The sequence below is a fragment of the Odocoileus virginianus genome, chromosome 7 (genome assembly GCF_023699985.2).
Source record: "Odocoileus virginianus isolate 20LAN1187 ecotype Illinois chromosome 7, Ovbor_1.2, whole genome shotgun sequence".
Lineage (NCBI taxonomy): Eukaryota > Metazoa > Chordata > Mammalia > Artiodactyla > Cervidae > Odocoileus > Odocoileus virginianus.
In genome coordinates this window covers 47999751-48023965 of record NC_069680.1, presented here as the reverse complement: position 1 = coordinate 48023965, position 24215 = coordinate 47999751, and the positions used below count along the sequence as shown (strand labels likewise).

Here is a 24215-nt window from a genome sequence, read left to right as displayed (position 1 = left end):
CTAGACAGAACTTTGTTGACAAAGTAATGTCTCTGCTTTTTAATGTGCTGTCTAGGTTGGTCATAACTTTTCCAGGGAATTCTGGGCAATGTTTTGCTTAGAAGGTTGCTACAGCATAAAGTCACCCCCCTGGTTTCTTTATAGCACCCCACGTGGCCTGCCTCTTGGGATGCTCTGACAAGAGCAAGAGTTTAGGTAGCTTTAATGATTCCTGATGTGAGGCTATCTGCGATGCAGAAAAGTTTTGGTTTCTCCTTATACATAAGAGGAATAAGTCCTATCCTTTCCTTCTCTTTTTTTTTTTTTTTTTTGCCCCACCTCTGTCTCTCATTACCACCTATACACCAAACCGCTTTAACTGACTCTTAACTTATAAACTCTAATCCCCCTTTTTTGTCTGTTGTAGTTCAGAAACTTTCAAAGTCAACATTGTTAAGCACTCCTATTATGAGGATAAAGATCTCAAATTTATTCTAATTTTCCAGGATAAAACTGGGAACTTATTTTTAATAAATGAAATGGTCAAAATGAAAATGTTAGGACACATTGCTGCTTAATAAATCCCAAGTGATAGAGAACTTCTGACAAAAACATAGGTAATGAAAATGCTTAGGGACATTCCTGGTGGTCCAGTGGCTTAGGCTTTGCACTCTCCCAATGCAGGGGGCCCAGATTCCATCCCTGGTCAGGAAACTAGATTCCACACGCCACAGCTAAGATCGAGGGCAGCCAAGTAAATAATTTTTTTTTTTTAAGAGAAAGAAAATTCTTAGCATGTAGTGAGCTCTCAAAAGGAGGACTGCAACCCGTATGGCCTGGGCCCACACTTCTGTCTTGTCATTTCTTTGCCATATGAATTGATGAATTGAGGCTCAAAAATCGCTGGCCAACCCTGGCCTCCTGGCTCATTGGCCCATGGGGAGCACAAACTCTGCTATGAAGAACCAGAGACAGGAGTCTGCACCCCGGAAGCAGCTAGTATGGATGCAGGGAACTTACTGCCAGGCTGCTTTCCACTTATCCAGTCATGATAGTTTTGAACTAGAAGCTGCAGTGGGAAGGAATTGTTTTAGCCATATTATCTCGGCTCGGGTATCACCAAGTCAGATGCAGATCAAGAGAGAAAAACCGGAAAGAATTTTAGAGTGTTTTGTACTCACAGCTCCTGGGGGAGAGCATAGCATGCCACCCAGGGCTACTTAGGGGAAACACTAGGTCAGTCACACTGAAGAGCAAAGGGGAAGTGTGGGCAAGGACTTTTATTGTGGTTTTGCAGGAAGGAAAGAGAGCAAACGGGTGTGGGGTTGGCTAATTTGAATAATTTCAGCAGGTTCTTAGGCACAGGGACTGTCCCTCCTCTGATATCTGGTCCCAGGGCAATTAGGGTGAGCATATGTTGGTCCCAGAGTGTGAGGGCCTGATAAGAGTGGTGTTTGGTGATATGGACTTAATCCGCCGTTTAAGAAGAGGAACTGACTAGCTTCTAGCTAGGACCTCCAAACTGGATCAAGATAGCACACACCTACCCACCCAGACTGGGCTTCCCAGGTGGCTCAGTGGTAAAGAATGTGCCTGCCAATGAAGGAGACAAAAAGAGACTCGGATTTGATCCCTGGGTTGGGAAAATCCCCTGGAGAAGGAAATGGCAATTCACTCCAGTATTTTTGCCTGGAGAATCCAATGGACAGAGGAGCCTGGCTGGCAACAGTCCAGAGGGTTGAAAAAAGTCGAACAGGTCTGAGCATGCACACCCACACAAACTATACTATAGGAAGCAATATTCTTAAAAAAAATTTTTTTACGCAAATGGAATACATATTTTGTTACCTTTCTGCTTTCAAAGATTCAATATTCCCGACTGACTGTATGTACATATTATCTTCAATTTTTGAAATATGTCATCATCCAAAAATTGTATTCTAGTAATTGCTTTTTAGAGTAATTACTTTTTGAAAAGCATTTCAGACACTGGTTTTTCTGTAATTTTTGGTGCAAAAAACAATGAAAAGAAGTAGTATGCCAAAATCTCTTAGATTTTTACAATACCTGTAATTTTCTGTGTTTTAAATATTCCATAATTTCTAAAAAGTGGAGGTTACTGAGAGAGAAAGAGAAAAGCTGCAAGCTGCCCTATATCCAGCAAATTTTTTTTCTAGTTATATTGAGATCTAATTGGCAGATAATAGCACATCTTGACACAGATGAGGTTTTCTGACTCCTGAGGCCCCACAGAAGTGAAAGAGTCTAACTGTACATATTTTAGGGTGGGGAAAAGACCATGGAGGCTAAAGGGTGACAACACAGAATGGCAACAGAACTAGGCCCAGCTTAAGTCAGGCTTTGTTGATGGGCAGGCCTGCTGTGGAAACAAAGTAAGGGCAGCCACACAGCACTGCCCAGGACCACACAACCCCACTGCAGTCTCTGGTGAGACAAAAAAACCAATTCAAGCAAGTAACCATCAAGCTCATGGGGTGCCACAACCCCTATTTTACTATTTAACACAAAGTGCTGTTTGAAAGAACTGTAAACTATCCCCAAAGAACTGCAAATAACCGAGGGATCCAGTCTTCTGTGGTGGTACTGCCACTTCAAAGATGCATTTTTTTCCTATGTTGGTCAAAAAATTAACCAGACAAGGCTGTGACCGCTGAACCTGCTGGTGTCCCACCTGGGTTATCTTATCCTTCATCTCTGGCTACTACAGCACCTGGCCTCAATGAGAAACATTCCATTTGGACTGGACCTATACTGTGGCTGGGCAGTTCAATACTTTATTTCATTCTTTCCTTCCTTCACATGGGAAAGGGAGGCAGAGTAGGCGCTTGGGAACTAACCTAGAAGGACCTATCTCTCACTGGCTTGAGAGTGCAGTACTTAAAAGAGTGCAGACTCTGAAACCAAAGTGCCTTAGCGCAATGCCCAGACCTGCTATCTACAAGCCGAGTAATTTTAGGAAAGTCACCTAACAATTCTATACCTCAGTTTCCTTCTACTAAGTAGTTATAGTGACATCTTGGTGGGTTGCTATGATGCTTAAATGAGATTAAGTACTCAAAACAGTGGAAAGCACAGTGAGGGTGCAATACATGCTTGCAAAGACTCTTCAGTCATGTCCGACTGTTTGTGATCCTATGGACTGTAGCCCACCAGCCAGGCTTCTCTGTCCATGGGATTCTCCAGGCAAGAGTAATGGAGTGGGTTGCCATGCCCTCCTCCAGGGGATCTTCCTGACCCAGGGATCAAACCCTTGTCTCAGGCATCTAACTCCATTGACAGGTGGGTTCCTCACCACTATCGCCACCTGGGAAGCCCAAAGATGCAATACAGGTTCACTGTTGTTATCACCACTGCCATTTGACAGATAATGTGATTGTGAGTAAGAACCTTCTCTGAATCTCTGTGATCCTGCCTATCCAGATGCTCTCCTGGGAAAGAAGGGGTGAGAGGTGTAAAGTTTAATGGGTAAAGTGTTCTTTCAAGGGGTACCAACTGGAAAATTCTAGACAAAACTCTATACTATTTGCTAGTAGTTTCCAGACATGAGCTTATTTTTTAAATTCAAAATAAAATACTTATTAAAAGGTATTAAATTTGTGATAATCTACTTACATAAACAACAGGAAGTAAACAGGCAGGTCTATCTGTAAGAGGATACGTCTTGGGGTGATTTTCATTTGTGGTGATTTCAACTGTTTATAAATCAGATGGTAGAGGTGCACTTGTGCAGACAGTCTCAAGAATCAAAAAAGATGTGTTTTGATTTCAGAGCCTGGGTGAAACAGTTTTGTGGACACAGATATGAAAAGAAAAGGTGGAGGCCTCTAAGGCCCCACAGCTGAGGAGGTAGTCCATGTAGACTAGCTGTGGGCAAGCATCTTCCAGTTAGTGAGATGAGATGTACATCTGTTGAAAAGGTCTGGGATCTGTGGCACCAGTCTGAGCTTTCTGTGGAAGAAAATCCACACATGACTGTGCTGGTGCTCATCTGCAAAAGATTTCATAGTGGACACCTGTGATGACTCCCGACGAGCAGGGGAGGCTCAGCATCAGGCCAAGGCCCCAGTCTTTCATTTACAGAAGGCCTCAAAGATTACTGCATCATGGATGAATGCTGGAGAACTGTCAAACCTGATGAGGGGATCAGAAAGCCCCCATGACTCAGAGGCCTGCTTAGTGCTTTGTAGGAACATGTCTTATTGGACCTGATTTCAATCTCCAAATTCTGAAGCTTTTTTTTTTTTGTATAATTTGAATATTTGCCTCAGGTTAGCTACTCGTATTTTCTCTCCGGAGTCAGACTTTTCTATAGCCTGACCTGTGATGGAGTCATTGGATTTCTTACAAATAACTTCTTTGAAGAACCTGTTTTCTGTAATTGTGCCTCATCAGTTTTCTCTTAATTTTCAACTCCTCTTGCTTTTACTTTTCTTTTCCCCTTATAATCAAACTCTGGTGACAAACTGTGCTTCTTCCTTTTCTATAGTAACTACTCATAATGGCAACCCACTACAGTATTCTTGCCTGGAGAATTCCAGGGACAGAAGATACTGGCGGGCTAAGGTTCATAGGGTAGCAAAGAGTTGGACACGACTGAGCAACTAACACTTCACTTTCACTCATAATCTGACCCTACTCCAAGCACCCCCTTATTAACTGGTGGTTTTTAAAATAACCTTCTACTTAAGCAGTGATGAGTGCCTTTATATCTTCCTCTTAATGGAAGCTCCAAAAATCAAATGATAATGATTATTAACCCCAGAACAAATTAAAGAATCTACTCCACTGCCTCAGGCAGGGTAGCCATTTCAGTTACTGTCTTGCCAGTCTGCTCAGGGGCTCTGACTGAAAACTAATTTGCCTCGGGGTCCTGAGGGCCACCTTTAACAACCTTGGGACTTCTCAGCCTAAGAGATAATCACTTGAGCAACCCCAGGTCAACTTGCTAATCCCTCTCTAAACCCTGCCCTCGGAGCCGCCTTTATCGGTTTCCGGTGTTCTCGGTTCCCTCTTCCTTCATTCTCAGCAGGAAATAACTGTTTCCTTCTTTTGCCCTGGCCTTCAATCCAGGCGTCCTTTGGGCTCAATATGTGGGGTACTCTCCCAGTCAGTATCTATTGCGGCTCAAAAGGGCCCCATTAACCACCCTGGAAAACTCGCCCCGATCCCGTCACCCCCCTCCCAGCAGCGCCCCCACTCTGCGCGCCCCGGCTCCGCACGCCCCTGCCCCGCCCTACTACTAGCCGTCCAATCCCCGGCTCCGTTCCGGGAGCGTCACAATGGCGCCCCCGCGGCTCCGCCCCCGGACGCCCGCCTTGGAGACCCCGCCCCTCCGCGGTCCTTGCGTCTTTCCGGCTCCGTCTTGGAAGTGGGACTGCGCCGCGTCTCGTTGGAGAAGCAGGTGGGATTGTGCTGGGAAACCGGTCAGCTTTTACGCCGGGAGCCGGGAGCGGGGCGGGGGTGTGAGTTACTGGGGCTCCTGTTCCTGGGTGCTTGGGCGTGGGGCCGAGGAGGGGTAGGGCACTCCGAGAGCTTTAGGGCTTCCGGAAGCGCCAAGTGCGCACAACGGGCGGGGGTTGTGGACTCGGGCCTGCCGCGTGCCTGAACCCGCCCCTCGGGGCCCCCTCTCGGGGCGCGCTGCCAGGGGTTTCCATGGTGATGGTAAACAAGCCTCAACTGCCTCAGCCACAACTGCCAAGTCCCTGGCATTCCACCCTCCTCTAGGTGCTTAGAGGGACGACCAAGGTGCCGGATGTGAAGAAAAGCGGGGGCGTGGAGACTCGGAGCCCGAGGTGAGGGATGGGACAGGCGGTGTCCGAGGCTAGCATACCAGGGGCCGGCTGGGAACTTGGCACTTGGCATTGAGGGCCGAGGGACTGAGATTTGGGGGTCAGCGGAGGCGGGAGCTGGGGTGAAGGACCTCACACCCGGAACCGATTGGGGTCTGGGCCTACGGGGGGAGTTGGGACCGCGGGGCTGAGGTTTGGAGTTGGAGGAAATGGAATCAGGTCAGGGGCCGTGTATTCAGGGACCGACAGGGTACTGAAAGGGGACCCGGCCCACTGAGGGTGGGAACCGCGGGATTGAGATTTGGGCTCGAGGGAGGTGGATTTGAGGTCAGGGGCCTTATATTCCGGCACTAGACCGCGGGTCTGAGGTTTGGGCTTGGGGAGGCAGGGAGGGGTAAGGAGAGTTTAATGCGGACTCCAGCGGAAGCAGAGCCCTAGCGCCTCTGGCAGGAGTAGGGTGGGAAGACCAGGCAACCGCTCGAGGAGGGTCATTTTAAAATGAAAGCGGTACTTGCACGTGGCTGAACGCGTCCACGAGTTGAACTAGACTGGTTTGGACCTGACTCCTCCCCCCTCCCACGTTCCCGCTTGCCGAGCCTCCACTTTGGAGCGTTGCGGCCTTTTCTCTCCGTGCGGTGTGTGTTCTTTGAGCCCCATCTTCGTTCGTCTCCTGCTGTCGGAGGTATCCTTCCTGTATTTTGGTTGAAATTCTGGTTCTTATTGTTTTGGCCTGGTGACCACACTTCTACTGAGCTATCTTAATTTGGCTGTTTCTTTTTTCTTGTCCTAAGCTACTTTTATCTTTGAATGTACTTTCTGCCCGTTCTTGCCTGCGCCCAAGAAACTTCTGGACGCTGTTAGCGCTGTGCCTCCACCTCCCTGTTCCCGCGTGGCTCACGGAAGGCGGCGCCGGGCGGCCCGGGGGAGGCTTCGCGAGTCACGGGGACCCGACTGGCCTTGGACCCGGGACTTTTACCTGAACGGTTGGAGGGGCCGTAGGACTCTCCCCTTTAATATGTACTCTAAAGCGGCTCTCAGAGGTTCCCAACAAATAACCCCAGGCCCTGGAGAGCCGCCCCACCACACCCCCCACTTCGCCGGGCACCAGCGAGTCCCGCGTCCCTTGGGACGCCTTTGGCAGTTTTCTTCCCCTGGAGGTCCTAAGACGAACCACCGTGCTTCACAACTGTTTTCGACGTTGTTGGGGGAGAGCGCCTGTCTGCCACTGCGGCCGGGTGCTCGGCGGGAGAGCGGCCCGCGAGCGGCCATACCCTGAGGGGGGCAGTGCGGCCGCGGTGGCTTCCGGGAACCGCCGGCTGGGAGGGGGAGGGGCCCAGGCGGCCGGGGTTGGGGGCGGGCCTGGCGTGTTCCGACCCTCGTGGAACTCGAAGGGTTGAAGGCGGCAAATCTTTTTAAAAAGCCATTTTACTATAATTGTCAGTATTTCAGTCACGTTTTTAAAAGTTGACTGTTTCTGAATTTCTAGTAAAAATGAAAATAGTTTCGGCTTCTCCAGTCAGATAAAAACCTATTAGGGCCTATCAGTGAAAAGTGAAGTGAGTGCTAATTTTTAGGCTTTTTTTTTTTTTTTTTTTTCATTTTAAAGTAATTTCTGCGCTTAATGAATATTGAGAGAGATCTCTTTGTTACAGGTGTTTAGCAGGTTCATCCTTTGCCTTGGGGGATCTCATCTTCCTGTGTGCGTTCTCTGTAAGTTGATTCGGTTTTTTATTTCCGTTTTATGGTGTCTGTTTTTTAACGTTAATTTTAGTAACGTTCTTTTTGTATTATTTGCTTTTTGTTGCTTTTTTAACTGGCAAATGACTGGTTTTCACTTGAGTACTATTGTTACAGAGCTCCCTTTAACATAAAATAACTGAAAAATGTGAGTTGATTTGAGGAGAGTTAGTCCTTGTTGTGGCCGAAACTGAGGGAGAGTGTGGAGAGAAGGGGTGTGTGCTCTTTGGTGTCGGTGCCTGGAGAGACTACAGAAATGGAGGGGGCCACCTTCCATAGAGCTGACTATACCACCAACCTGCCTCTCCAATCTGAGCTCTGGTACTCAGATTGTTTGTAGAAACACATTAAGTGACCCTTAACTGGATCCACACACAGAACTAGGTGTTTTTCCACATTTTCTGATCGCATGCTCATGACCAGTTTGCAGGGAGGTATTACTGTGTGCTCATCATACAGATGTGTCTTAGGGATATAGGTGGGACTGGGACGCAGGTCTGCCTGAGGCTTCAGTCCTCTACCACGGCCCCTGCCCCTAATTAGCTGCCACAAAGGTTCTTGAGGAAGACAAAAAACGGGGCAGAGGGAGAGCCAGGCTCATCCAAGACCAGCCTGGCTTATTTTACAACAAATCCCAGGCATAGTAAGATTTTGATTCATAGTTTTGTATTTCTAAAGACTTTTAAAATATAACCATATTTTAAATACCATTATCACAATACCATTATCACACCTAAAAAATAATAATTCCTTGATATCATCTAATACTCAGTGTTCACATGTACCTGATTGTGTAATATTTTTATATAGCTGGTTGGTTTGATTTGGGATCCAAATAAGTTCATTATATATTTGATAGGTAAATATCTCTTGAGTTATGTGGCTTTTTTTTTAAATGTGTGTTTGTTTTTTAAATTATTTATATGGCTGTGCTGGGGTGCTGCATGCAGGATCTAGTTCTCTGACAGTGATGAAACCTGGTCCTCCTGCATTGGTAGCACCATGTCTTAGCCACTGGACCACCAGGGAAGTTCCCTCTATATTTTAAGCTAGAGCAACACTGTCCAATAGAAATACAATGCAAGTCACATAATTTAACATTTTCTGATGAAAAGAAACATACAGTTCACTTTAGTAATTTAGTTTAATGTGATATATATACCTTAAATAGATCCAAAATATCACTTCATTATGTAATAAATTTTCATGCTTTTTTCCTGAACTAAGCTTTCAGAATCCAATGTGTGCTTATTTTATAGCACATCTCAATTTGCACCAGCCACATTTCAGTTGTGACAAGAGGCTCCCTTATTAGACAGTGATGGTCTAAAGGTTTTCTATTAAAGTTTCTTCTTATGCAGAATTCAGGTTTTGTGTCATGTAGAATTCTTTTCTCACACTCTGGGTTTTTCTGACTGCATTTCCATGGAGCTGTTTGAGTCTCTGTCCTCTGCATTTCCTGTAAAATGTTAGTTAATCTCTGTATGCTGTTCTGATGCCCTTGAGATTTTTTTTAAATATTGCATTGGAGGTGTTTTGTACTCCTGCCAGAGACTTATTGGTTGGTGTCCTTTGTGATGTTGGCAGCTATTGATTGTTCTCTAGATGTATTGTTTTGTTCATTATTTCCAAATCTGTGATATTTTAATTCAGTATTCCTTATTTATTAGCAGGAGTACTCCTATAAAGAGGAAATTTTCTTTATCATTTGATTACTCTAAGATGTACTTTTATAAAAGGCAGGTTAAGGTTTTGATTTCTTTTTTATATTTATCAATATTTAGCATAATGAATTGAATCTTTAGTATGTGCCAAAATCAGTAATTTTTCTGGTATCATTATGAAGTCATGAATTTTATCATAGAGGATGTGTTTTAATCCATTGTAGCTTTTATTCTCTTTGATGCTCACATTATTCAATTTTTGGCTGATGGGAGTGCCTTTAAGATTGGTTCCTGACTTTCTTGACTCAACTTCATAGTCTTTGGCTTTATTGAGTTTAAGATATACTTTCTTAAGTGGATCTATCAAAGTTCATTCAACTGGACCTCTAGTGATGGGCAATTGGGTTGTTCTAGTCTTTTCGTATTAGAAATAGTGCTGTAATGCTTCATTTACAATTCTAATTTATCTTACGTGGCGATGAGCATCTTTTCATGTCAATATTCTATCAATTGTCAATATCTCTAGCCTTTTAAAAATTTTTTGGAATGTTAGACTTTGTTTCTCTTTTTAGAAGCTCTCTATATGTTAAAGATATTAACACTTTGGGGGATTAAATTGCAAATGTCTTTCCCATTTTATCAGTGGTGTTTTTGCATAGCTTATGCTATTTTTAGCCATGCATAAGATGTTTAGGTTGGGTTTTTTTTTTTTTTTTTTTTTTTTGATGTGTGTATATTTGTAACCCTATATGTGAGTCATAATCAGACAAGCTCTCTACTTCCAGTGTGAAGAGGAATTTTGTAATTTAGGATATTTCTTAGCATTTCTTAGAAACATGAAAAATTCTTAGTTAACTCGTATTTTACCTTCATTAATATGCTAATATGACATCAGTGATTGACTTTGAAATGAATTACAATGGGATTCTTGGAATAAATCCAACTTGATCATGACGTATTAAGTAGCTTTGTGTATTGTTGGATTTGGTTGTCTTATATTTATGTACGGATTTTTCATGTGAGTTCTGGATTGAAATTAGCCTGTGAACCTGGATAAACTAATTCTAAAACTCTTGGAAAAATCAATTCCAAGTTTATTGTAGATTAAAATGTTTAAAAATGTAGATGAAGACAATAGAGCCTTTAAGTTTAAAAAATGTCCATATGGCCTTGGGCCAGGAGAAGGATCTCTGAAATGACACAAAAATCGATTCTCATTTAAAGGAAAAATGACAAGAATGAAAAAATTCTAAACTATTATGTTTCTCTTAACAGTATGCCTTTTCAAAAGTCCTGCCTATATAAATATTAGAAATTCCTACCACATTCTCTCCTTTTAAGTTTTATCTGCACGCAGGGATGGTCCACAATTCACATCTCCAGTCTTCATCTTCACCCTACTTGAGGTCTTTTCTGCTTTACTTAACAAATATTTGGTTTGAATAGTGCTGTCCAATAGAATTATGATATAAATGCCTTTTTTTCCATTTTGATATAATTCACATACCATACAGTTCACCTTTTTTTAAAGAGTACAATTCAGAGGGTGTTTTTTTAATTCACAAAGTTGTAAAAAGCCATCACCACTAATTCCATTATATTTTTCTTATTTGATTAATTAAAGTATAGTTGATTTCTAATGTTAATTTTAGGTGTAAGCACAGTGATTCAGTTACTCATGTGTATATTCTTTTTCCTTCAAGATGATTACAAAATACTGAGTATAGTTCCCTGTGCTATGTAGTTAGATCCTTGTTGGTTATCTATATCAGGTATGTATATGTTAATTCCAGCCTCCTAATTTACACCTCCTCCGTTTGGTATAAGTTTATTTTCTATGTGAGCCTTCTTTCTGCTTTGTAAGTAAGTGTGTCTTGTTTTTAGTGTCTACCTATAAGCAGTATCATATTTGTCTGTCTTTGTCTGGCTTCACTTAATATGATAGTCTCTAGGTCTATCCATGTGGCTACAAATGGCCTGGTACATATTATGTTGAAACATTCCTGGAATAAATTCCACTTCATATGGTGTATAACCATTTTTATAGGTTGCTGGATTCATTTTGTTAGTATTTTGTTGGAATTTTGCATTTATGCTCTTAAGGGTTATCTTGTGATGTCTGTCTGGTTTTGACATCTACAAGTGTATTAATTTGCTAGGGCTGCCATAACAAAGTTCTACAGACTTGGTGGCTTAAACAGAAATTTATTGTGCCATAATTCTGAAGGCTAGAAGTCCTGCATTATGGTATCAGGACATTATGGTTCTCTCTTGAGAAGCTTGAGGGATATATGAAGGATATGTTCCAGACCTCTGTTTGATTTTTAGGTGGCTGTCTTCCCTCTGCTTTGTGTCCACATTGCCCCTTCTTCATTTTGGAATACAGACCACATTAATTATGTCATTTTTAATTTAGCTATCTCTAAATATATCCAAGTCTGGTCACATTCTGCGGTACTGGAGTATCTTTAACATAAGAATTTTGGGGACATGATGTTCAGCCCATAACAGGGGTAATTAATACTGGTCTTATAGAATGAGTTGAGAAATGTTTTAATAGTTTAATATATTGTGATTAGTTCAAAACATCCAAAATATCACTTCAATATGCAATGAAAAAATTGAAAGTGAAGTCATTCAGTCGTGTCTGACTCATTATGATCCCTGTAACCTGCCAGGCTTTTCTGTCCATGGGCTTTTCCAGGCAAGAATACTGGAGTGGATTGTCATTTCCTTCTCCAGGGGAATCGACCCAACTCAGGGATCAAACCTGGGTCCTCCCGCATTGCAGAAATATGTAATAAGTATTTTAATTTTTTTTTTTTCTTTCTTTTTTGGCTGCACTGCAAGACTTCTGAGATCTTAATTTCCCAGCTAGTGATTGAACCCTCACCCTCAGCAAGTGAGCAAGCAAGTGGGATCCTAACCACTGGACCACCAGGAAATTCCCTGCAATTCATTGTATATGTACTAAATTTTATCACTTGGGGCACTTAGTTTGTTCTTGCCACATTTCAAGCGCTACGGGCTACTGTATTTTTATCCTTTGTACCTAACCTGTTCTTTTTTTCAAAGCAGTTTTCCTTTGTGCTTTAAATGTAGGAGTTTACCAACATATGCTTGGTCTGTGTGTTTTTAAAGTATCTGGGGAACTACACAACAGAGTTTATCTTAAGCCAGGAAGGTTTCCTTCCATTCTTTATCTCTTCTTCTGCCTCCGTTTTGTCTTTTTACTCTGCAATTCCTATCATTCACATGTTGTTTCTTCTGTCCTGTCTCTTATTATGTGAGTTCTCTGAATTTCATCTCTTCCCCCTTGTTTTCTTTTTTTTTTCCCTTTGTTTTGAGCTTATTTCTTCTATTTGGTTTTCCAAGCCACTAACCTTTCTTCCATTATTGACCATAAATCAAAACTCAGTTTTTAGCACTGGAAAATGTTTCATTCTGTATTCAAGTATCTGAATTTTTTCTGTTAAAATATTTACTAAAGTTTAGTGCAGTACTTTTCCTAGAAAACCGTTCTAAGCTGTTGCCTGACTTGTATTACTGATGCTGGAGCCCCTTTCAGGTACATAGCCCTGTCCTTTGCTGCTCTTTGGCTCTGTTCTCCACTCGCCTGGCATAGTGTGCTTGTGTTCGTGAGCAGTGAACATTGAGCACCAGGAGCTTTAACTGCCTCCATTCCTATGGCAGCTGCAGGTGATCTGAACTAGTCCCACGAGGAAGTTCCAGGCCTCCTGAATGGACTGTGGGCATTTGTTAATACAGGTGATAGATATTTCCCTCTGTTGAGAACAGATTTTAGCACTGGAGATCTAGTGTTTTTTTTATGAACCGCCACACCTGATATTTTTTTCTGTTCTAAGTTTAGATCTTGATCCTTGAGTCAGCAACAAAATGCAGTCAATATCATGGAACAACTTCTTGTTTTATGTTGGCTAAAAAATTGTTCCTTGTGTTCATTTCGATACAGACACTATAGATAATGATCATTTCAACACAAACATTACAGATATGATTTTCCTAGCACTATATTACACTATTTTTGCTTTTTAGTTAACACAGCTTTTGATAAATGAACACTGGGGAAAACAGTGTATTATTACCCCAGGCTTAGCTACAGTAAGGTAAATAGCCTAATAGTCTAAAGATAATGGAAAACAGCCTTCCTGTTGCTTTCAAATTATGACATATCCTCTTTGACATATGAAAATGTAATGGCAAACATTTAAAGTGTCAGTGTATTTTAATCACCCATCTGTAGCTTTTCTCTTTTTTAATTGAAGTTAATATACAATATTGTGTTAGTTTCTGGTGTACTGAAAAGTGATTCAGCTCTCTATACCTTTTCATATTCCTTTCCATTATAAATTTTTACAAAGCAACTAACACCAAAGCATATCCTAACAAATGACTGCATTTTAAAAATATAAATAATTTGAACAAGTATCCAGGGGGAAATAAGTAGGTAATGTACAAAGGAAAAATAGAAAACATGGTCTACTAACTTATACTTTTAAATCTTACCTGTATACCAGGGTAAAAACGTTTTAACATTTCTACCCCTGTTCATGCATCTGTCTGTTTAAATATCACTGCCTCAGAATCCCTATATGAGTTAACCCCCATTTTCTAATTTGGGTTTATTTCATAATTTGTCATCAGATGTTTATTCTGTATTGATTCCTAGTCCACCATTCTGTGGACTTAGCACAGTACCTGCATCTTGTAAGTGCACAATATTTCTGGGTTAATGAATGACTTGAGATTGAGTAAATTTTATCCTGCTGCATATCACTCAGATCCTTTGACACACTTGAGTTTCCACTACAATGTTTTTGTTGCAGGGTACCATCAATTCTTCCAAAATTTGTCTTATTTCTTCCCATCTAGTTTCCATGCATCTGTTCCCATCATTCCTTCCAGAGAGCAGCTAGACTGTTCTCTTGGAAAGCAAAACTCTTTTCCATTGGTCTTAAAGTAAATAAAGCCCACAATAAGGTATCAGGCCTTCAGGGCTTTGGGGGAATCTTGTTCTGCTGCCCTCATTGATCTCAGTCCTGGCTGCAGGTGTTTTTGGGTGTTTTCTGTCCCAATACTTTGCCCTGTGTATTCTGTACATGTTGTTCCTTCACTGGGCAGGAACCCTATCGTGACTGATCAATTATTAACACTCAGCTAGCCAGTGTCATCAACCAGGTTAAGCCAAGAAAGCATATATAACACTACTAAACTGAAACAAATACACTGAAAAAAGTGAGAAAACGGATGTCAGTCATGTAAATTACCAAGAATATGTTTTGAAGAGGATTTTAGGAAGTGACAAAAAAAGTGAAATAAATGCTCAGGAAGCAGTCAGGGTACTCATTTCTGTAGGTAACTCTTTCCCCAAACAAACCAATTTTGTGGCTTAATTTTTCTTCAGAATACTCTCTCTTGAATGTATGAGTTTTTAGTGTCTTTCTCATTTCCGTGGGATAGCTGCACTTTAAATCCTATCACCCAGCTTCAATAGCTACCAGTTGTGGACAGTTTTTCTTTACATCCCCCATTTACTTTCTACTTAGAGATAATTTTTTTAGAGGTAATTTTGAGGCAGATCCCAGCCATCACACCATATCACCCACAAATATTTAAAAATGTATCTCTGAAAAGTAATGCCTTTCATTTTAGGATAACTAATTCTGTAACCTAAGTAAAATACTTCAATATCAAATTTCTAGGCAGTGTTCAGGTATTTCCAAAATTGTCCTATATTTACCAATTTGTTTGAATCAAGATCCATATATTTCCCATATATTGTGAATCCTTGATAATTCTCTTAAATTTCTTTTATTCAGTAAGTGCTCCCTTGAAAGCTATCTTGGTGAAGGACAGACTATTGTGCTTATCCAGTTTCCCAGTCTGCAGACTGCATTATTACATTCTCATTTAGTACGGTTCCTTTTTCTCTATAAATTCTGTAATTTGTTATCTCTAGTAAGCAGATTCTTAGACTTTAAAAGATAGTTTATTACTAAAAGTATTAAACATACACAAAAGTAAAGACAATAGTATAAAACGCCATGTACCCATCCCCCCAGCTTCAATAATTACTAAATCGTGGCCCATGTTGTATCGTCCGTACTGACTCCCACCACTCAGATTATTTAGAAACAGAGTCTAGATAATCATATGAATCTCTTAACGACTTAAAAGAAATCACAGCAACAAAGCTACAACTAAAATTTTAGTTTCTTCATATAAATTCAAGTCACTGCTAACATTGCAGTTGCCTTATAATTGTTTTCCAGTTCATTTGAATTAAGATTCAAGTGTTCATAAAATGTAATTGTTTGCTAGGTTGTAAAGTTTTAAGAATTGCAAGTTTTAAAATTAATCCTTTTAAACTGAAAAAATAATTACGTGACTGCTCAAATCTACAAAACAAGGTGCTGTATATATATACATACACACACACAAAGAGTGTTCTACCTTTTGTTCATTAGTTTTCATTCGGAATTCTTTCCTGCCTTAAAGAGTTTGTGTTTTTGTTTTAATTTTACGGTTTCTCCTGCCTTAAGAGTGGTGCCGGCCACTCCTCCCCTCCCCTCCGCTCGTACTCTGGACTTTTCTCTACCCTGGCACCTCTCCTGAGAGCTCACTCAGAACGGTCTTCCTCGTTGCTTTCCTTCCCTCCTCCCACTTCCTGCCTTGGCCGACCGCGCGGCCGCACCTGCAGGACGCGTTTCCATTGGTGACATCTTGGCGGGCCTGCCGGTGGCACTTCCTCCTTTACACCCCGTGACCCACGTCCGGCTCGCCGCCCTCCCAGTCACGCGGCCTCTGCCTTCGGGACGCAGCCCCGTGCGCCGGCCTTCCGCACTCCAGGCCCCGGATCCGTCGTGGTGAGCCGCCGCCAGCGGACGACCCCCGCCCGCACTCCCCCCAGCCCCCGTGCGTCTCGGGAACTCCCCTACCTCCTCCCGCGCAGCCGCTCTCTACCCCAAGAACTCTTTCTGCCCTCTCCTTGCTGCCCCAGGAACTCCCCCTCCCCCACCTACCCTGCGTCCCCAGGAAGTCCCCCCGACCCGACCCGGGAGCTCCGCCTCCAGCTCCAGGAACCGCCCGCCCCCGCCTCGGGTCCCGGGAACTCTTCCTCGCGGCTCCAGGAGCCCCTCGGATTAGGGAGCTCCGCCTTCCCTCCCCTGCGGCTCCGGGAAGCCCGGGGAGGAGAACTCTTTCCCACTTCGCGAACACTTTCGCCTCTCTCAGCGGCCTGAAAACTCTGCCACCCTAGTGAGTCCCCGCTGCCCTGGGAGCCCCCTCCCACCTCGGGCCCCAGGAGCCTAAGTCTCGTGACCTTCCCCTCCCCCCACCTCGCCCGGCCTGGCGAGCCTCTCCCTCCCCCCACCCGTAGCTCGCCCCGCCCCGGAAGCTACCGCTGACCCCGCCCAGGCCCGGGGATGGGGCGCCCTGTCGTTGGGCCTTCCTGTAGGGCTTTGCCGACCCAAGGCTGTCGGATCGGCGGTTGGAGGCCGAGCGAATCCCTTCACGTCCCAGTTCCCCCGCCAGCAGCCTAGCGTCCGGGACTGATACCGCGCTTCCCGCCGAAATCGCTCAGACGCGCCCCTGGCGGCCCGTGGCCGCGAGCTTGAGAGCGCACTTTCAAGCCTGGTACGAAGCGTTTGCCCCCAGCCAGTTGAGTTTCAATTTCAGGTTAATAACAAAAGGAGGTGCACCTGGCCTTTCTGCGGAATCTTCTCCGTTTTTAAGCGTCGGGTGGAGTTGGGGGTCCTTTGGCTGTAAACTGCGCTTGCTGGTTGAAAATAGAAATCGGTCCTCCTTTCTTCAGCGGTAAGTTTTAGGACAGAGTCAACTGCGTAATCCTGAGGCGGCGTCTCCCGCGGACTGTGATTTAAGAGGTAGAACTTTTTGATTAATTAAGACAGCCACTGCGGTCTGTGCGTGTTGGCAGCTGTAGGTTAAAATTCCTTTACAAGTAAGGGCGAAAATGCTTCTCAGGCTCCACTGGGACACGGATAAAGCAGGGTGAAGCCAGGGAGCTGCTGAGTTCCCGTCCCTGAATAGAAACGGTGGGGGCGCAGCTTCAGCCGCCCTGTGTACTTCGTAGATAAACCTAATCAGTCGGGCGCTGGAGGTGCGCCCTGTTTATCTCGATGTGGCTACCTGGATCTGAACTAAATCCTGCTTAACCAGTATATTATAGAGTGAGGTAGAACTCGTTCTGGAATACCTCCTGGGAGCAATTAGATATGCTGAATTTCGGCCCCTGCCCAGATCTGTTGTTTTAGAATCTGCATTTTAACAAGATCCTTGGGTGGTCCTTGTGCACACTTACGTCATAGACCTGTAGTGGGCAGGGGGATGGAGTTGTGCAAAATCAGTCTCCAGGTGCTGGACCCAAGAGTAGTGTTTGTAACACTTGGCCTCAGTGGTGTCGACGGGCTGTCGGGGAGCCGGGTGGGAGACCAGTGTATATCCTTAACGCTTGAACATGTGTGCGCCATGGTTCAGCCACTTGGGAATCTTTTTCCTCGCGTCTGACCGCCCCTGGGTTTGCATGTCCGAGCAAGGGCTTTTGGTCTGCGGACCACACTGGAATGAGCAGGTAAGGTAGCAGGATGATAAAACCCAAGCAAGGAGTTCAGACCACTAAGATGACCGGGCTCCACTCTTTAGATTCTACTCTAAATAGAGAGTAGAGGAGAGGGACAGTTGATGAAGCCTCTTGAAAACCCTCGTCTCGAGAATTTGAAACTGTTAAAAAACTCTTAAATTGTAGTACTTTATATAGGCTTTGCTCCCCAAACTAGTATCTCATGTAACAGAGGATGCAAGACAGACAGGTACTGTGTCTACAACAGGCTCAGGGAAACTGACTTTTCACAATTCTACGGTTCTAAAACTAAGAATGTGCTTTAACGAATTCGCTGCACATACCGAAGTCTGCGGACAGCTTTATTCTGTGGTTGATGGTAGATTAATGTTTTTCCTATTTTAAAACATTTAAACACTACTTCCCCTCATTCTTTCTCAGATAAGAGAGCAGTGTTAGATCAAATACAGGTCTCAAGAAATGAAGTTATTAAAAACAGGGGAAGGAAAATCCTTTTAATATCTCCACCCAGACCTCCAGGGATGTTTGCAAATTGTAAATATTGTTACGACAGTTTATAGCAAACTACTTTTGCATGGAGCACTGTGAACAGGGCCTAGTCTCTAGTGCCGATCAGCAGCGCCTCTCCCCGGCCCGCCTTCTGCTTCCTGGAACGCTCCTCGCCCCAGCCCCGCCCAGAAGGTGCGCCTCCCACTCGGTATTTAAATTTTCTTACCGCGGTTAGGGTTTTCTGTACGGAATGCGCCTTCTGAGTAAATCTTTCAGGGCAAGTGGGAGGGTTCCAGGCTGTTATTCCCTGTATTACCTTTGAAAAAGGTAAACCTTTCCAAAGCTGTTGGGGTGGGGCGGGCGTGTACCTACTTTAAGGCAACCCAGCGCTTAAAAACGGCTTGCCTCGGCTCTGACTTCGGAGAGGAGCTCAGAGCCGGTCTCAGCCAGGGGATTGCTGTCTCTGCTCTCTCCGGGAGTGCTGGGGCATTAAGACAAGATATCCTTGTCGCTCTTTTTTAGGACGATTCGTTACCTACCTGGAGTGTCTTCAACTGTGGGCATTGCATCCCCCGCTGTTCTTTAAGGTGAGCTATTTTAAGAAAATTAATTCTCAATTTATGATTGATTTCTTGATGCAGAAACTTCTTGAGTGAATTTTTTTTTTTTTTCATTAGCTGTAAATCTAATGTTGAGCAGAAAGTCATTTCTTATTTTCACAACTTTTAGTTAATGTTCTAAGTACTGAAAGTCTGCGAAGAATCCAAATGTAGAGGATTCTGAGGTCCAAAGTAAGGATATTGCTTTATTAGAAATACATACGTGTTTTGGAAAAGTGCTCTTCACTTTATAATTTCTGTTTTGGGCACTTTAATTCTTACATGAAATATTTGTTCTTTTATGCTTCCTGTGTTTTTTCCCCCCTTCTGCTCCTCTTTTTTAACCTAACCAGACTGCCATATTCTAGAAGGTGATGTTGGCCCCACGTGGCCATCAATTAATCTCTTGCTAATCTTGGGCCCGCTGTGCTGGGAGTAGGACTACAGTGACCTACCGAACAGATAAGTTGTTGCTGCGAGCCTCTCAACGCAGTTGCAAAGAGTTTTAAACAAATTATGAATTGTTTACCTAGAATGCTCTGGATCGTAGAACTATAGATTTAATTTGTTTGGGGGTGGGGGGCAGGGAGAAAGTTTTGTGGAAAAGTTGGTAAGTATAAGCTGAGACCTTAAGGATTAGTGGGATTTAGCTAGACAGAAGATTGGGTGGGCTATCTTCTGACATATAATTACTACGTGTGTCAGTTCCAGTGGAGCAGAGAGCCTGCCACATTTCAGGCACAGAGAAATACAGAAATAGAGGTTTGTTTGCTTTCTAATGCAAGTGTGTTTCAGGTCAAAGTTTCAAGGCCTGAGCACCCCCTTGGCCCTGTGGTTTGTGTTCAAGACAGTGGGGAGCCACTGAGGTGTTGAAACAGTAGAGTGACATAAAATTACTCTTAAAACAGCTACAGGTTGGGCTGGCACAAAGGATAGGAAAAGTTGCAGATGTGAATGTCTTGGAAAGGGCTTGTTGGTACAGGAACTAGAAAGGGATGAAGGTGATGCCCAGAGATGTTGATGATTTGATATTCAAATCATAACGTCAAACAGTGTGCTAGGGACCAAGGAAAGATATGAGAAACCTTATATTTGTTGGGAGTCGAGAGTTAACTGAATAGAATTAGGAATTCTATTCATGGATTAGGAATAGGATTAGGGTGGAGAATGGGATCACCCCCTAAAGAAACGATGAGCTCATTAGACTTAAGGGCTTTCAAGTTGTTCAAAGATTGCTTCAGTTTCATTCTAGAGCTTTTGGGTGACAGGTAAGGCCATTTATGCTGCAACCACAGGGTACTGTAGAAGAGTTTCAGAAAACAGCGGTGTTCATTTGTGGTACATAGGTTGAACTATGGAATGGAGTTTGTCTAGGCCAGTCTTGGCCTTGGGGAGTCTAAGTCTAGGAACTTGTGTGTCCGGAACCCAGAATTGGCCCTGGACACAAAAGGAACAGGTGAGGTTGCCTGTAAAAAGGGGACCAGTGATTGTGTATGGTTAAACCTTGGGGAAGAGGCAGAGTACCTAAGGAATTAACAGGAAAACCAAGAGCCAAGAGAAGAAAGGATTTCCAGAGAGAACGGTTAAATCCTGTGGGCACAGAAGAGATGGAGATAATAAAATGTTTCTTTTCTTGCCGTGGAGGTCCTTGGCAGAGTGAGATGTCCCACTAGTTTGGTGGGGTAGGGTGGGGCATGTAAGAAGCCTTTTTGAGGATGAGATTTCACTGAAAGGGAAAGCAAAACCAAGTAGCTGGAGGCAAAGTTGGTATCAGGAAAGATGTATCTAAGGGGGCGATTAGAAATGAGGAAATCTTAATAAGGAAAATAGTGTTCAGTGAAGTTAGTGTGAAGAGGGAGATTGCTTGGGGTGGGTGGAGTTGACCAGAGCAGAGCCACAGATAAGAGCTCAGCTACAGAAGAAGCAACTCCTTTGTTTATATATTTCTAAAACTTGCTCGGATTAGCTTCACCAGGTCTCTGTTAAAGCGATTTACTTTTCTTTTTCTTACCCTTCATGCTTTCTAGTTTTAATTGTGGCGTTTTTAGACATCTGTCCATGTTTTGCTCTAATAGTATAAATACACCATGCCATTAGAGATAGTTTTGGGATTCATATGAGGTAAGATTCTGTTTTATCTTTTTATGCCTAGATTTTTTTTGAAAAGGCATCTTTTACCACTGACTTAATAGCTACATCTGTTATACTTGATATCAAATGACAATTTCATAAAACAACTTCTGTATACTTGTGCCTGTTCTGAATATATTTTTGGCCCTATCTGTATCTTTATTGTCTATGTTATTCATATATTGGTGTTGGACTCAGCTCCTGCTCTTCAGAATGCTGCCCTTCGACGTGGATTTGACCTTTACTGTTTTTTCAGCTTGGACTCTGGGTGTCAGATGCCACTTAAACTTCCTGGCACTCTCTTAGGAGGGGCACCTGTCATGCCTCTTGTACAATGAAGAGTTTATTCCCTTTCTAGTCCCTCAGTGAAACACAGAGAAGTATGTGTAACATTGAACAACATAATGTGTTTTGTTTTTTGGGGGGATCATGCTGTGCTGCTTATGGGACTAGGGACTGAACCCAAGCCATGGCAGTGTGAAACTGAGAAGCACATAATTTGATTTTTGTGTTTGCATCACATATAACTGATACTCTGCTGATGGACTTACCTGTTTGTTTGGATATGACCGCACACTTGATTGGGATTTTGAATAGACAGTGGGACTTCCTACCTACTCTCTTGCCTTTTACTTTAGTAATGCAGTAATATAATCTTGTTTTTCTTTAGTTCCATATTCTTGTTATACATATTAAGTGAAAATTTGTGTGTAAAGTAGTTTTTGCTTTCTTTTCAGCCACACAAAGCTGCACCCGAGCTTGTTTGACGTCTGCTCTGTCGAGTGTCCATGATGTTGGGCCCTGAGGGAGGTGAAGGCTTTGTGGTCAAGCTCCGTGGCCTGCCCTGGTCCTGCTCTGTTGAGGATGTGCAGAATTTCCTCTCCGACTGCACGATCCATGACGGGGTCGCAGGTGTTCATTTTATCTACACTAGAGAAGGCAGGCAGAGTGGTGAGGCTTTTGTTGAACTTGAATCAGAAGATGATGTAAAATTGGCCCTTAAAAAAGACAGGGAAAGCATGGGACATCGGTACATTGAAGTGTTCAAGTCCCACAGAACCGAGATGGATTGGGTGTTGAAGCACAGTGGTCCAAACAGTGCTGACACTGCCAACGATGGTTTCGTGCGACTTCGAGGACTCCCGTTTGGATGCACCAAGGAAGAGATCATTCAGTTCTTCTCAGGGTTGGAAATCGTGCCAAACGGGATCACATTGCCTGTGGACCCCGAGGGCAAGATTACAGGGGAAGCCTTTGTGCAGTTTGCCTCACAGGAGTTAGCAGAGAAGGCCCTAGGGAAGCACAAGGAGAGAATAGGGCACAGGTATATTGAGGTGTTCAAGAGCAGTCAGGAAGAAGTTAGGTCATACTCGGATCCCCCACTGAAGTTCATGTCAGTGCAGCGGCCAGGGCCCTATGACCGCCCTGGCACAGCCAGGAGGTATATTGGCATCGTCAAGCAGGCAGGCCTGGAGAGGATGAGGTCTGGGGCCTACAGTGCAGGCTATGGGGGTTATGAGGAGTACAGCGGCCTCAGTGATGGCTACGGCTTCACCACCGACCTGTTTGGGAGAGACCTCAGTTACTGTCTCTCTGGGATGTATGATCACCGGTATGGAGATGGCGAGTTCACTGTCCAGAGCACCACTGGACACTGCGTCCACATGAGAGGGCTGCCCTACAAAGCTACAGAGAACGACATTTACAACTTCTTCTCCCCGCTCAACCCTGTGAGAGTCCACATTGAGATTGGCCCTGATGGAAGAGTGACCGGCGAAGCTGATGTTGAGTTTGCCACTCACGAAGAAGCCGTGGCAGCCATGTCCAAAGACAGGGCCAACATGCAACATAGATACATAGAACTTTTCTTGAATTCCACAACTGGGGCCAGCAATGGGGCATATAGCAGCCAGATGATGCAAGGCATGGGGGTGTCAACCCAGTCCACTTACAGTGGCCTTGAGAGCCAGTCTGTGAGTGGCTGTTACGGGGCTGGCTATGGTGGCCAGAACAGCATGGGTGGATATGACTAGTTTTGTAGTAGCTTTTGAGTTATTTCAGTCAAATTTTCACAGGCAGCCAACAAGCAGTGAAAAGCAGTTACTATTCTAGAGAAAGCTATGGGACCCATTTTGCACCATGAGTTTGTGAAATCTGGATTAAAAAATTACCTCTTCAGTGTTTTCTCATGCAAACTTTCTTCTAGCATGTGATATTGAGTAAACTAAAACTATTTTCAGCTTTTCTCAATTAACATTTTGGTAGTGTACTTCTGGAGTGATGTTATCTGAGTTTAAAGTAGTTTTAAGTATGTTAAATGTGGATCTTTTACACCACATCATTGTGAACACATTGGGGAGGTGTGCTTTTTTGGAAAACTCAAGGTGCTAGATCCCTAATTCAAAGAGGACATTTCTCATGTTTGTTCATTCTAGTTTATTTTCATTTAAAATCTCTTAGGTTAAGTTTAAGCTTTTTAAAAGTTAGTTTTGAAATTTGAGACACATTACTAATACTGTAGGAATTGGTGAGGCCTTGACTTAAAAAAACTTTCTTTGTACTGTGATTTCCTTTCGGGTGTATTTTGCTAAGTGAAACTTGTTAAATTTTTTTGTTAACTAAATTTTTTTCTTAAAATAAAAAGACTTTTTCACAATGACTGGCACAGACTATATACTCACCAACAAATAGCAAAATGAGTTGGGTGGTTGAATTTAATACTGCTGTGTTACAGTGTGAATTTTAAATTTAGCACTATGATTTCCCTTGTGTTCTTAAAACAAGGCTAAATTAAAAATCAAATTTAAAAACATTAAACATGAGTGGAAATGGTGACTAGAAACATAGAGTTCCAGTTTTCCTGTGACTTTTTATTCTATTCATCAGCCACTTGTAATATCCTGCTGTTCCCTTTATACCAGGGTGGCACCTATTCATAGCTAGGGGTCTTTAGTTTTTGGTGCTACATACATTGAGTCATTAGCCAAAATTTATGGTTTTATATAAGATGTGCTGTTTGGCACAGTCTCCCATATTTATGATTATTTCTATAGGACACTATAGGTTACAGTTACTGGTTATTGCAGGATATGCATATTCTGAAGTTTGAGACCTACATCCAAATAGTTGGTAGAAAATTGTTTATCTAGGAGTGGGAAGCAAATTTTAAATTTCAGGTAGCTCTGCA

The 24215-nt window shown here is 43.2% G+C and overlaps 1 protein-coding gene across 9 annotated transcripts; it reads left to right on the top strand.

Moving 5' to 3' along the window:
• Positions 1-5324: 5324 nt before the first annotated feature.
• Positions 5325-23684, top strand: HNRNPF (heterogeneous nuclear ribonucleoprotein F). Of its 9 annotated transcripts, XM_020908980.2 has the most exons (5): positions 5325-5401; positions 5725-5792; positions 7442-7499; positions 18822-18886; positions 21766-23684. In XM_020908980.2, exon 5 carries the CDS (start codon positions 21817-21819, stop codon positions 23059-23061), a length of 1245 nt encoding a protein of 414 aa, XP_020764639.1. In that variant the 5' UTR covers positions 5325-5401; positions 5725-5792; positions 7442-7499; positions 18822-18886; positions 21766-21816; the 3' UTR covers positions 23062-23684. The 9 variants fall into 9 exon arrangements, with proteins under 9 accessions (XP_020764639.1, XP_020764673.1, XP_020764649.1 ...); XM_020909014.2 differs by lacking the exon at positions 7442-7499; XM_020908990.2 differs by lacking the exon at positions 5725-5792 and having other exon boundaries at positions 5337-5401.
• Positions 23685-24215: the final 531 nt, after the last annotated feature.

What these genes read in the sequence shown, in the direction of transcription:
- HNRNPF (XM_020909014.2), top strand. Translation starts at nt 21,817, where the DNA reads ATGATGTTGGGCCCTGAGGGAGGTGAAGGCTTTGTGGTCAAGCTCCGT.